The sequence below is a fragment of the Rhinolophus sinicus genome, chromosome 2 (assembly GCF_057876585.1).
Source record: "Rhinolophus sinicus isolate RSI-liver-muscle chromosome 2, RSI-T2T, whole genome shotgun sequence".
NCBI lineage: Eukaryota > Metazoa > Chordata > Mammalia > Chiroptera > Rhinolophidae > Rhinolophus > Rhinolophus sinicus.
The window spans coordinates 48,468,211-48,480,396 of NC_142502.1; the positions used below are offsets into that span (position 1 = coordinate 48,468,211).

The following is a 12,186-nucleotide window of genomic DNA, read 5'->3' on the forward strand; positions in this document are numbered from 1 at the left end:
TTTCTCTGTTAATTTTTGTGTTAATCTGTCTCTGGTAATGTGATTATTAGCCTAGCTAGAAGAATTTAGAAGATGGGAGGAAAAAAGTATTAATTTTTTTTTTTCTTTTAGCTCCCACAGTACCATGAATTTAGGTGATAGCATATAAACTTCTTGGCTTATTTGGAAACATTTTGATTTTTTGCTTTTTTAATAGCCAAAACTGTCTTTATAGGTAGGGCTCTTCTACATAGTAGTACCAGCCATCAAAAGCCATTGTCAAAACATTTATTTTGGCAGTGACTTCTACCAGCAGCAAAATTACCAAGCTCTGAAAACATTTATTGACTAATTACTAAGTATCTGGCACTATGCTAGGAACTGGGGGACAGTGAGGAATAAGAGAAACTTAAGTTAATAGTTCCAAGGACACTGCTGCCCCATTCTAAGAATCCTTCTGGTGACAGTGTGTTGTTGGAGCAAGTCAGGAAATAAAAAAGATAAATATACACAAGTGAAATATTTGGACCAATGTAGGCAGTGACAAAATAATTAAAATCTGAAACTGTCGTATTGAAGGATATGACAGTCCCAGATCCACTTCCTTCGTTGTCTAAATTTAGTGACACTTTCACGTCGCAGGTTCAAAGTGGCCCCAATTTAAAGCACAGAATCAGTGCTGCCTATTCAGGTTTCTGATAATGTGCTTTATTGGGTTTGCTATACAGTGTTGGAATCGCTTGTGTTCTTCAACTTCTATTGTATAATTCTGTCCCTTTGTGTAACAGGGTTGGCCTTTTGCCTTTCAAACACACTGTGCATGAGTTTGCCATAATGTATTTGCTCCCACATTTAAATACCTCTTTAGGTATAGTATTTTGGATACTGAGTTGTGACTTGTTTCATCTAACCCAGTTTCAGAATATCCAAAAGGGTCTCTGGCTTAGGGAAAAACTTTACAGATAAGGAACTTTTACTCTTACACCACTGCTCTTTCATTTTTTGACTCAGTGCTAAGTAAGTAGGAGGAAGATTCTGAGAATATTAAAGTATTTCAAAGAAATATATAATAAGAATATAAAGAGAACTACACCGGAAATGTTTTCAAATATTCTAAGAAAGATTTAATACAGTAAAATTTGGCAGTGTAGAACTGATGAAGAATGAATCATGCCAGATAGCGGAGGGTTTATCCATTTGAATACCAACATTTCAGAGTCTTCTCAAAGTACTAATACCCCGTTTTCTATAATACTCTGTATAAAACTTAATCTTTTATTTATAGATGATACTCATTAGAAAAAAACCCTCGTTGTATTAACACTGTGATCACAACTGTAAAAAGCATGTATAGATGCACGATTGGCAGACAAAACATGAAAGCATTTTTCAGGTTAGTAGTATTATGGGGTGATACCTTTTTCTAAAATTGTTTTTAACTATGACAGTGATTGAGGGGTTTGTTTGGGACTTTTATTTGGCTCTCTCTGAGATTGATACTTTGTTAGGTTTTTATTTTTGGCATTTTTTTTTTTAGCAATTCTCTGTAATGTTTTTGTGTCCTCCTTATTGTCTGTCTGTGACTGTTACCTCCCAGGACTGTGCTGCTTCTAATGGGGAGTTTAAATATTTCTTAAAAGGGTCTCTTGTTTCAGGTTCCAACCAAGCCAGTATCAGCATACATCATCAGCCCATTTTGCCTAGACATTAGAGCACTAGAGATGCAAAAGTCATTTCAAACAGAGCAAAAAGGGGGGAAAGTAGGGTATTTCCCTCTCATATAATATAGTTCCATGAATTCTGTTTCCTTGTTGCCTTCTGTCTCCAGGAAGCTGAGAGGTTTAGACATTGTATTTTGAAGAGACTAAAAGAGACCAAGAATTGTGCTAATGGAGTGACACAAAGTTTCTTGAAGGTTCTTTTTTTGGTCCTTTCCAAAAGAGGAGTTTGATTTTGCTGTCTTTGTTTTCCTACAGCAACCAAGGGTACTTCTGTTTACTTTGAAGATTGTCAGTACATGACACCAAAATCTTAAAAGACACAAAACTAACTTGAAATTTAATTTGTGATACAATTTTGAATTTAAAAGAAAAGTGTGACTTATTATAGCACCCTTTTAATTAGGGAGTTGGTGTTAACAAAAATCTGTCAGGTTTCATGACTCTAAAGCAGAAATCCCTGAGTCAGACTCTTAGTTCTTTCTCATGAAAACTTTAACTCTTACTCTAATAGTGTCTAAAACTTTTTGATACACATTTGAACAGCTTTACTGAAAATTCACCTATAGCTCCCATCAGTTTTATTAAACATCTTCCTAAACACTGATCTTATGCTTGATGATTTCTACTCACCTTTCTATTTCTTATATTTTAAATATGTATTGACCTACTTCACATACCTGTCATTTTTAATTGCCGTATAGTACAGTTTTTAATGTTTAAAATAAATTTTGGTCAGTGGGTACGATGGGCTGTTTTCTCCACTATAGTTTCATTAACGTCAGTCTTAGGTAAGCACAGTAATTAAGAAAGAATGAATACTTTCACATATAGCAACAGCATTTTTATCAGAATTCATTGTAACCCTCAGGTTTCTGTTTTGGGTGATACATATTGCAACATTTGAACTTTCTCCATGTCCACATTTCCTGCTCAGGAAACAAACCAGGTTTAACCTGTTAAAGGTATAAAATCCATTTAATTCACTAAGGATTCTCCCAAGGCAGCAGATTATTTTTTCTTCAACTGTTTTGAGTCTTACTGATTATTATTGGATTTCTTTGTTGGAATAGATGGGGAAAAAAAGAATCAAGTGATGATTCATGGAATTGAGCCAATGTTGGAAACACCTCTGCAGTGGCTGAGTGAACATCTGAGCTACCCGGATAATTTTCTTCATATTAGTATCGTCCCACAACCAACAGATTGAAGGATCAACCATTTGCTTGAATGGAATCACCCTTAAACAGGATTTACCGGAGCATGTCACCCTTCTGCTTTAGTCAGGTTTGGTGGAGGTAACCTGACCAGAAACACTGCTGCAAGCCAAACAGGAAAAAGATTCCATGTCTGATAAGGCACTTGGGCTGGTCGTACTTTGCATCACCACTGCTTTCCTCCACTGCCGTCATTAAACCTCATCTGCAACATGAAAGACTTGACAGGACCACTGCAAGTCTTCTGTTTTCTTGTAAAATATAACGAAGCTGAAACCTTTGGCCTAAGAAGAAAATGGAAATATGTGCCACTCAATTTGTATTTCTGATTAACAAATAAACAGGGGTATTTCCTAAGGTGACCATGGTTGAACTTTAGCTTGAAGGAATGGAAACATTGGTTTAATTTTCAAGAGAATTAGACTTAAGAAAGTAAAAGAGAAATTCTGTTATCAATAACTTGCAGTAATTTTTTGTAAAAGATCAAATTACAGTAAACCCATCTTTCCTTAATGAAAATTTCCTATGTTTACAGTCTGTCTGTTGGTATGCAAACAATCTTGTAACTTTGATAATGAACAGTGAGAGATTTTTAAATAAAGCTTCAGAATATGTTTTGTCATTTAATAACATACAGTTTTGTCACTTTTCCAGTACTTTCTGACACACATACAGTAGATCACTGTTTTTCCTCTGTGTTACCGTTCAGACTGGTCATCGTCAGCATGGAATGAATGTAGAGCATAGGATAACTTGTCTCAGGAGCTACCATAGAATTTCTAGCTGCCAGTTTTTAAATCTGTGTTCTTCACACACTAAAGGTATAAATAATGTTATTCTCATTGCTCTTTGGCCCTTGTAAACCTGTCAGATCATAGTATGCTAAGCATCTGGATAGGATAATTTTGCATTTTTGGAAAAACCCATTCCTTCCCAAGCTACTGTTTTTCACTGGCTTCACATCTACTATTTCACTGTGGTCCCTGGCAGCCAGTCTTTGAAGTCTGAAGATTACCCATCTCTTGATTGCAGTAGCTTTTCCTTACTTTACCAAAAATATTCAGAGGTTACTGGATTCTTACTCAATCTAAGGAAAGTTTTGCTGCACTTGAGTCCCGCACTGCCGGGATTCTACCAGCTGAAAGTATTTGTGCATCGCACTTTGTTTCTTGTAAGCTAGCTTGCTGTCCATATTGAATGTCTACCCACTTGGGTATGCTAAAGACAGAGTATCATACAGAAATGGTTTTAGACTGAAGAATAAAAGGGAATAAAAATCACATTTCTGTGATTTTCACTGATTAATAGCAGATACTCACAGAATAAGATAAAGTTAGTCAAAGATCAGATATTCTGGAATGGAAAGTATAATGCTCAATCCAAAAAGAAAAGCAGGGTACTGATGTGATCCCAAAAAATAGGAACAAATAGCAAATCACTGGTCTAATGTCAATCAAATGAAAAGTGCCATTTTAGTACAGGCAGAAAAAATAATATTTGAGTTACTTACGGATAAAAACCCACTGACTTGTATTTTTACAAAAGAGGTTGATCTGAATATGATTGTTCACATTAAAAGTGTTTATTCATCTATTCAGTTTGGGGATTTTCCCCCTTGCTGTTTTGACAGACTGAAGTGAGCTTCAGTGAGCGAAAGGATCAAAATGCCAGGGAGTGCTGAGCTGTGAAGAAGAAAGTGTGGTAAGAATGGTAAGCCAGACCTTTCCACTGATAGACCCTTGTGAGGACTCTGCAGTGGGCTCACGTGAGCTACTGATGATCTTTACTTCCAGATTTGCAAGTAAATTTTGTCAAGCCATTGCCCATTTTTACTTATTATTATACCAGCATCGTAACTGTATTACTCTAATCCCAGGTAAGTCAAGCCTCCGATACGCAGAGGAAGAATGGAAACAGAAATTAGTACTGGCTTAAATATCTATTTTTGTTTCTTTTTATTTGAATATTTAAATTTTATGGTTTATTAAAAAATTAAATAAATTTTGTGTCTGTCTTTATTTTTAGAGGTCAGAATGAAATTTATATAAAGCAAGTTACCTATTGGAGAAGTCATTAAAATGTCCTTAGCCTTACACCAGTCATAAAAGTTTTTCTAAGAAATAAACACTATGAGGGATAAAGGGGAACATATGAAAGAAAATTGGGGAAGTCGTTAAATCTCTATATGCTTATTTAACTCATCCTTGGTAGTGACAACCCCCCCACTCCCCCAAGAAAATTAAAATATGTTTTAAAATTATTGGCGTTAACTAGGAAGGAATAAGTTCAGCTTAAATGAAGGAAATCATTGCTTGTTTGCCCTTCATAATGTTTTGCATTCAGATGATCTTAGTTCTAATCATAAATAGAATTCAGTTAATGAGCAGCTTACTCATATGTATCTAGACACCCAGAGTAGCCTGATCATAACTGAATAAAATTGACCTACCGTTCTTTACAGCATGGGGATGTGTAGACCGTATGATGTGTAGACCAGTCAGTCTGAAGCGAACCATGAATGGACTGGTCCAATTATGTTTACCCCCCTGCCCTCATTCACTGGCACCTAGGTAGGAATTGGTAAGAAAACAATATACGAGATTTGATATTGAGTGACAGTCATTTTTAATGGTTCTTTTTCTAGGGCATGTTTATTTTTATAGGCTACATAAGGTAACCTTTCCTTTAAATTTTCAGAAATTTGAGTTATGTGGGTCATGCCAGAGAATGACAGGCTCACTTTTTATTTATCGTACTGTTGATATTTAGATCTGAGGTAAGTCGGGTTTCCTGTTAGAAGTGCTAACATAGTTGAAGTAAAAGTGTGGAATCTTGGGGGATGGTGGGGGGAAGATCAAGTGTGACAATATTTATAGTGTGGGGGCTAAACAATAATACTTTTCCTCCCACCTTCTAAGTTCTAGCAGGGCTAATAATCAGATTAACAGAGACAGATTAACCAGAAAATAAAACTTTTAATACGTGTACACAGGGGATACCCATAAGCACAAAAATTCCAAAGATAGGGAAAATTGGGTGTGTGTGTCATTTGGACACAGAAGAACAGGGATTAAGGGGTCTGAAATTTTCAAGGAAGTAGTTTACAGTTGAGGAAGAGGAATATACTTGGCAGGGAAATTTTTGCTTGGCAACCCAGAAACAATGGAACTCGGCAGCTATTAAATGGACCTTGCTTGGATCCCTCCTATCCTAATGCTTAAGGTGATTATGCTAAGTTTCTCTGCCTGGAGCCTGCCTTTCCATCTGAATCTCTTAGGAAAGCGGGGAGAGTCAAAGTTTCTTTCTGAGCCTTTTGTTTCTTAATAACCAGCTTAAAATTTATATCCCAAAAGGCAGCTTTAGAGTGGCAAAACGTTGGTCTCCTTCAATAGTCAATTCCATTCATAGTCAATCACTAGGGTGGAATCAGTCAAAATACTTATCTCTTTTGAGTTCTATCAGCCTCTTACATGTTTTCTAATTATAGTCATCGGGTCTAAAATATTACAACTTACCCATGAGGATGCTGGGGAGGAGAGGAGAGAGGCACGCCTTTTTTCAGATAATTTGAGATTAAAAGATACTGTAATTATAAAATTTTATTTCCAAATAGCTTTATTTGACAAAAGAATCCTTTAAATTCTCTCAAACGTGAATTACAAATTTGATTCTCCACACTTATTAGCAAATGTGATACTGTGGAATGTAGTAGGCATGCTATAGTAACCACAGAGGAAAAGGGACTCAATTTTTAGGTCATTTAGGTGGTTCATTAAGTGTTTAGGTTTTCAAATACTAAGTTTTGTTAACTGATACTGTGCTAGACTGGCCAACATTGAGATAAAGACAAATCTGAAGATTTCTAAATGCCAGCATGCTTTGACATACGAGTTGCTTTCTTCTGAAAGTGATTAATTTGCATTCCCTCCGTAGTGAACCCACCCCCACATCACAAGGAGAAATAAAACACAACCAGGCTTTTTCCTCGTTATTTTTCCCCATTCTTTGTGGTACATCTAGCACATACTTGGTTCTTTGCAAATGTGCATAAAAAGAAGAAAAAGCTCAAGATTATTTGATGACACTTTGGAATCGTATTTTCCTGTTAAAAATACCAGCTATAAAAATAGGAAGAAGCTTGTCGTTTAGAAATTAATATACCCAGTGCAGTTGGTTCGAGGTTGCATTACTGATGAAGACTTGCTTACTCAAATCTGCTTTCAGTAGGAACCACTGTGGATCAGATCCTTGCGTCAGACCCCATTCATTTTGGTTGCAGCCTAGACCACAGTGCAGAGCTTCTGTTTCACCATCACTCTAATTTAAGCAGCCCCTAAAGCTGGAGCTATTCTCATCAGGCATCTGGAGGTATTTATTAATTCTGACCTTTTCATAAATGAGTGGTTTGTGTCTTGCTTTTGCCTCCAGTCTTTACTTCTGAAAATGTAATGCATTTTTAGCAAGGAAAATATCTTTGACATATGAGCAAGGTTATTCAAACTAAGAATTGTAGAAGCATGCTCACGAAAAGCTTTAAGAGAAATGTTTGGGTTCCAATCTTTTATATCGAGTGGAAGAGACATCTCCTTTGTGTTATTACTTAGAAAATGCTGGTGAACTTTTCCTTCATAATATTTACTGGGGTTTATAATAAGTATTTGTAAGGTATTTGTTTCTCACACTGAGCATAAGCTCCGTAAGAGCAGAGACCACGTCTGTTTAACTCAGTATTGTATTCCCATGACCTAGCACTGTGCCTGGAACATACTGGACTGTACTAAGTATTTGTTGAATAAAAGTTTAGAAAAAGCTGTGTAGTGTATCTGCCTTTTAGAGTCGAAAGCACATTGATATATCAAAGGCTTTGGAAAGTTCTAAGATTAAGATACCTGGCATTTCCCAAACTGTCGTGATTGTAGTAGTTTCCCCCTTAGTACCAAGTCATATTGAACTGTAGTTTGGGAAATGCTACATTGAATCATTAGATCCTAACGACCCAGAACTTACAGCATAAGGCTTAATCCCTCCGTTTCTGACAACTCTATTTGAGAGAAGCTCTCAAGCTTCTGACTCCAAGCAAAATATCTCTGGCCCGTTCATTCCGTCCTCCAGCTCTGTCCCATTTTGTCAGTGTCACTCTTGAAATGCGTTCACAAAGTGTATTGTGGGTACCCAATACAATGACAAACTTTGTGCAGGGGATATAATAATTGAGAACTCATGATGCCAGTATTGGGTGGATAGTCTGGCTACTCAGCCATGCTATAATTTGACAGGGCATATTCAGAGTCAAATTTAGTAAACGTACTGGGAACCATAAGTTCTCCTTACAAAACATCTACAAATACAAACACTAAGGCACGTGGGCACTAGATTGGAGAAAAGACCCTTCTTAGCCCTTAGGTATGAGAGAAAATAGGAATCAAAGATGAATAGTTATTCCCAGGGAGCCACCATAAAGCTAGCCAAAAGAGCCATGGAGTGGAAATGTGGTATTCTAGGAAAATCACCAGGAGCCCAAAAAGGCCAAGAGAGAGGCTGCCTTCACAGATGGGTGGTTTTATGTGGCACATGTGGCAGACATTTCTGATCTCTAGGCAGATACTGTACTTGTTTGGGATGTGACGACTTGGTGAAGTTGTCTCCAGCACATTTTCCAAATAACAAGTTATGTTTCTGAAAGCTGACGTCCGAAACTTGGATGTTGATATTCTTGTTACTCAGAACTCTTGTGTTTTAGCTTTCTTTTCCGGAGACAGTAACTGACCTATTAACTGTATCTGATTGGTTGTGTGCAGGCCTGGGGAAAGATGTCGTGCCCTGACTAGCCTTTTTCTGGGTATGGCATCTCAACCACACTTCCCTTAAGAATTTGGTCATTCCTATTGCCTATATTTCTATAGCTCCTTTTGTCATGGTTTTGAAATTAATTACCATGTAATATGAAATGTCAACATAGTCTGATGTCTCTGATGTGCCGTAATATTGTGTGACAGAGAAAGTTCCTGATAACCTCTGAAGTTATCAACTGGAGCCAACTTTAGATGAGAGATAGTCAAGTTGGGAAGAAATTTTATATAAAATACATATATACCGTGTTTCCCCCAAAATAAGACCTAGCCGGACAATCAGCTCTACTGCGTCTTTTGGAGCAATAATTAATATAAGACCCGGTCTTATTTTACTATAATGTAAGACCGGGTCTTACATAATATAAGACCGGGTCTTATATTAATTTTTGCTCCAAAAGACACATTAGAGCTGATTGGCTGGCTAGGTCTTATTTTCAGGAAAACGGTGTATATATATAGATAGATATATCTATATCTATCTATATATATGTATGCAATATATATGCATACATATATATGCAAATCAAGTAAAAGCTGTTACTTTTGAACTGCACCCTACATGAAACACTAGAGTGCAAACATAGAAATGCCAGGTAGGTTGTAGTTAGCAGTAGTCTAATAGATGCATGGTGAATGTCTTTCCTTCTAAGCAGAACAAAGCCCACAGATAAGTATTAAAGGAAAATGTTCAGGACATCTTAGTAAAACGCTCTAATTTCAGCTTCTCTGTTAGGTATATTCTCCTAGATTTTATAGCATTCCAAATAATTCATCTATTCATACGTTTATTGAGCAAATAGGGTAGTGTATGTCCTGGGAGAAACAAAACGTGTTCACTGACCTTAAGGATCCTCCATTAGAGGAGAGAAGACAAAAATAACTATACAACGTAATAGCTGAAAATTGCAATGAGAAAGGTACAAACAAAGCACTATGAGAAAAATAGAGCTGAGAACGATTTACTTTTAGCTAATAAATGGTACCTTGCTTGACCTCTCAGAAGCATTTGACAGTTGATCACACCTTCAGTCTTGAAACACTTTCTTCACTGGAGACCACACCCTCCTGGTTTTCCTCCTACTTCAGCCCCTCTCTCGGTTTCCATCAACGATTCTTCTCCACTCCTAAATGTTGAAATGTCCAATAGTATCTCCAATATTAATTTCTCTCCTGAGCTAGACTTCTACCCAGCCACCTACTTGCCATCCATCTCAGATGTCTAATAGTTTAAATTTTATTTGGTCAAAGCAGAACTTGACTTTTCAAATCTGTACCTCTCCCACTCTTTCCTATTTAATCAATTCTACCTAGCGTCAACGCCTACTATTTTTTATTTCTAGCCTAGTTATCTTTAATTCCTCTTTACTTTCCACAACCGTATGTAATCCATCAGCAAGTTCAAATGATTCTACCTTAAAATATACCCTGGGTATGTTCACTTCTTACCTCTTGCACTGTTACCACCTAAGTCTAAGCAACCATGACCTCACCTGGACTACTATAGTATCCTCTCACCTGGTCTCCCTGTTTCCATTCTTGTGCCCCAGTCTTCTCTTCAAGATATAGTGTCCTTAAAGCCTAAGTGGCCCCATGGCAGTCCTTTGATCAAAATGTTCCAGTGTCGCCATTCCACCCAAAACAGATCTAAGATCCTTCCCAATTTGTGCTTCATCTGGTCCCTACTTCTGATCGCATCACTCTCCACCTTTGTTACTCTATTATGTCTGTACCGGCCCATGTTGTCACTTGAATATGGGTAAGGTCATACTCCCCCACCCCCACCCCCGGGACTCCACACTCTGTCACTATATAATTGACAGTTATTGAATGTTTACAATGCCCCAGGCACAGTTCTAAGTGCTTTTCAAGTGTTAAGTTACTTAATTTCAGAACTATATGGGAGTTACTCATATTATCCCCATGGGGAAACTGAGGCACAGAAAAATTTACTAGCATCAGAACCAGGATTTAAACCCAGGCAGAATAAGCCCACCGTCCACACTCTTCCCCACTTCCTGCCGTTGCCTTGACTTAACTTTTGGTCTCCATAGAATATGAACTCCATGAGGGCAGAGACATTCTTCTCTTTATTCCCATATTTCTAACAGTGCCTGACACATCACAGGACCTTATTAAATATTTGTTGAATGTGTATGTTTCTGTAACTTCTGAGTAGGTTTGGAAAAGCTTCTTTGAAGAGGCTTTCTAACTGGGGCTTGAAGACATACTTCAAGAAGTTGGGAAAAGAGGGAAAGAAAGTGAATGACAGCCAGGGAGAGAGAGCCCTATGAGTTAAAGCTCGGAGAAAAGTTTGCCCGATGGAACTGGAACCTACATCACTGCAGGAGAGAAGGAAAGATAAGATAGGAGATACTCTGTTCTGACAAGATTGTAGAAAGCCTTGAGTACCAGGTTAAGTAGATGAGATTTTATATTTAGTGTGCAATCAGAGCCACTGACTATTTTTAATAGTTAAATCATATGTGTATGTTCAGAGCAACCTTTTCAGACGATGGCTCTGGTGGCAGCTAATAGGGCAGTTCAGAGAAAGCTGTCATGATCAAGTCACTAATATCTCTTGACTTATCACAGTAGCCTCAGAAACGGAGTTCCTACATCCATTCCTGCCCCTTCAATTCCTTTCTCCATCTGGCAGCCAGAAAGATCATTTAAAACTTCAGCGTAGGTCCTGTGATGTTGTGATTTATAATACGAAATATATATTTGGTCTTTACCCTGTTTCTGGCACAGAGCTCTTAAAACCCTTGGAATTTCCTAGTGATGAGAGCAGTCAAGGTGTCTGTTGCTATTTGAATGAGATGACTTTGGGAGAGCACCTAAGGATGGGGGGCTGGTTGCCAGGAGAACCAACTATGTGGTTAGAGGATTGGAACCTTCAGTGCCACCCCCTGACCTTTGGGGAGGAGTGAGGGGCTAGAGGTTCAATGAATTGCCGATGGCCAGTGATTTAGTCTGTCATGCCTTAATTGAATTCTCAATAAAACCCCAAAAGGATGGGGTTCAGAAAACTTCTGGGTGAGTGGATTCATGGAAACTGGGGAGAGTGGTGCCCCTTCCCACACACTTTGCCCTATGCCTCTCTTCCATCTGGCTGTTCCTGAGTTACATCCTTTTACAACAAACTGGTAATCTAGTAAGTAAAATGTTTTCCTGAGTTTTGTAAACTGCTCTAACAAATTAAGTGAGCCCAAGGAGGGGGGTTGTGGGAACTCCCAATCTGTAGCTGGTTGGTCAGAAGCACAGGCAACAATCGGGGCTTGCAATTGGCATCTGAAGTGAACTTGGTTGGGGGCAGTGTTGTGGGACTGAACTCTTAACCTCCAGAGAACTGCTCGGTAGTGGTGTGGGCAATCCCCACTCCACACTGAAATTGGTACCAGAATCATCTGAGGTCCATTT

At 37.9% G+C, this 12,186-nt stretch overlaps 1 protein-coding gene across 3 annotated transcripts in view; it reads left to right on the forward strand.

The window, feature by feature from the left end:
* Positions 1-3,546, forward strand: part of ATG5 (autophagy related 5) — a 112,536-nt gene extending 108,990 nt beyond the window's left edge. For 2 of the 3 annotated variants that reach the window (XM_019735038.3, XM_019735039.3), the window contains one exon: positions 2,771-3,546. In XM_019735038.3, the coding sequence (XP_019590597.1) occupies positions 2,771-2,907 (137 nt within the window). In that variant the 3' untranslated portion in view covers positions 2,908-3,546. The remainder of the gene's footprint in view (positions 1-2,770) is intronic. The other variant, XM_088795531.1, reaches the window with a different exon arrangement.
* The last annotated feature ends 8,640 nt before the right edge of the window (positions 3,547-12,186 follow it).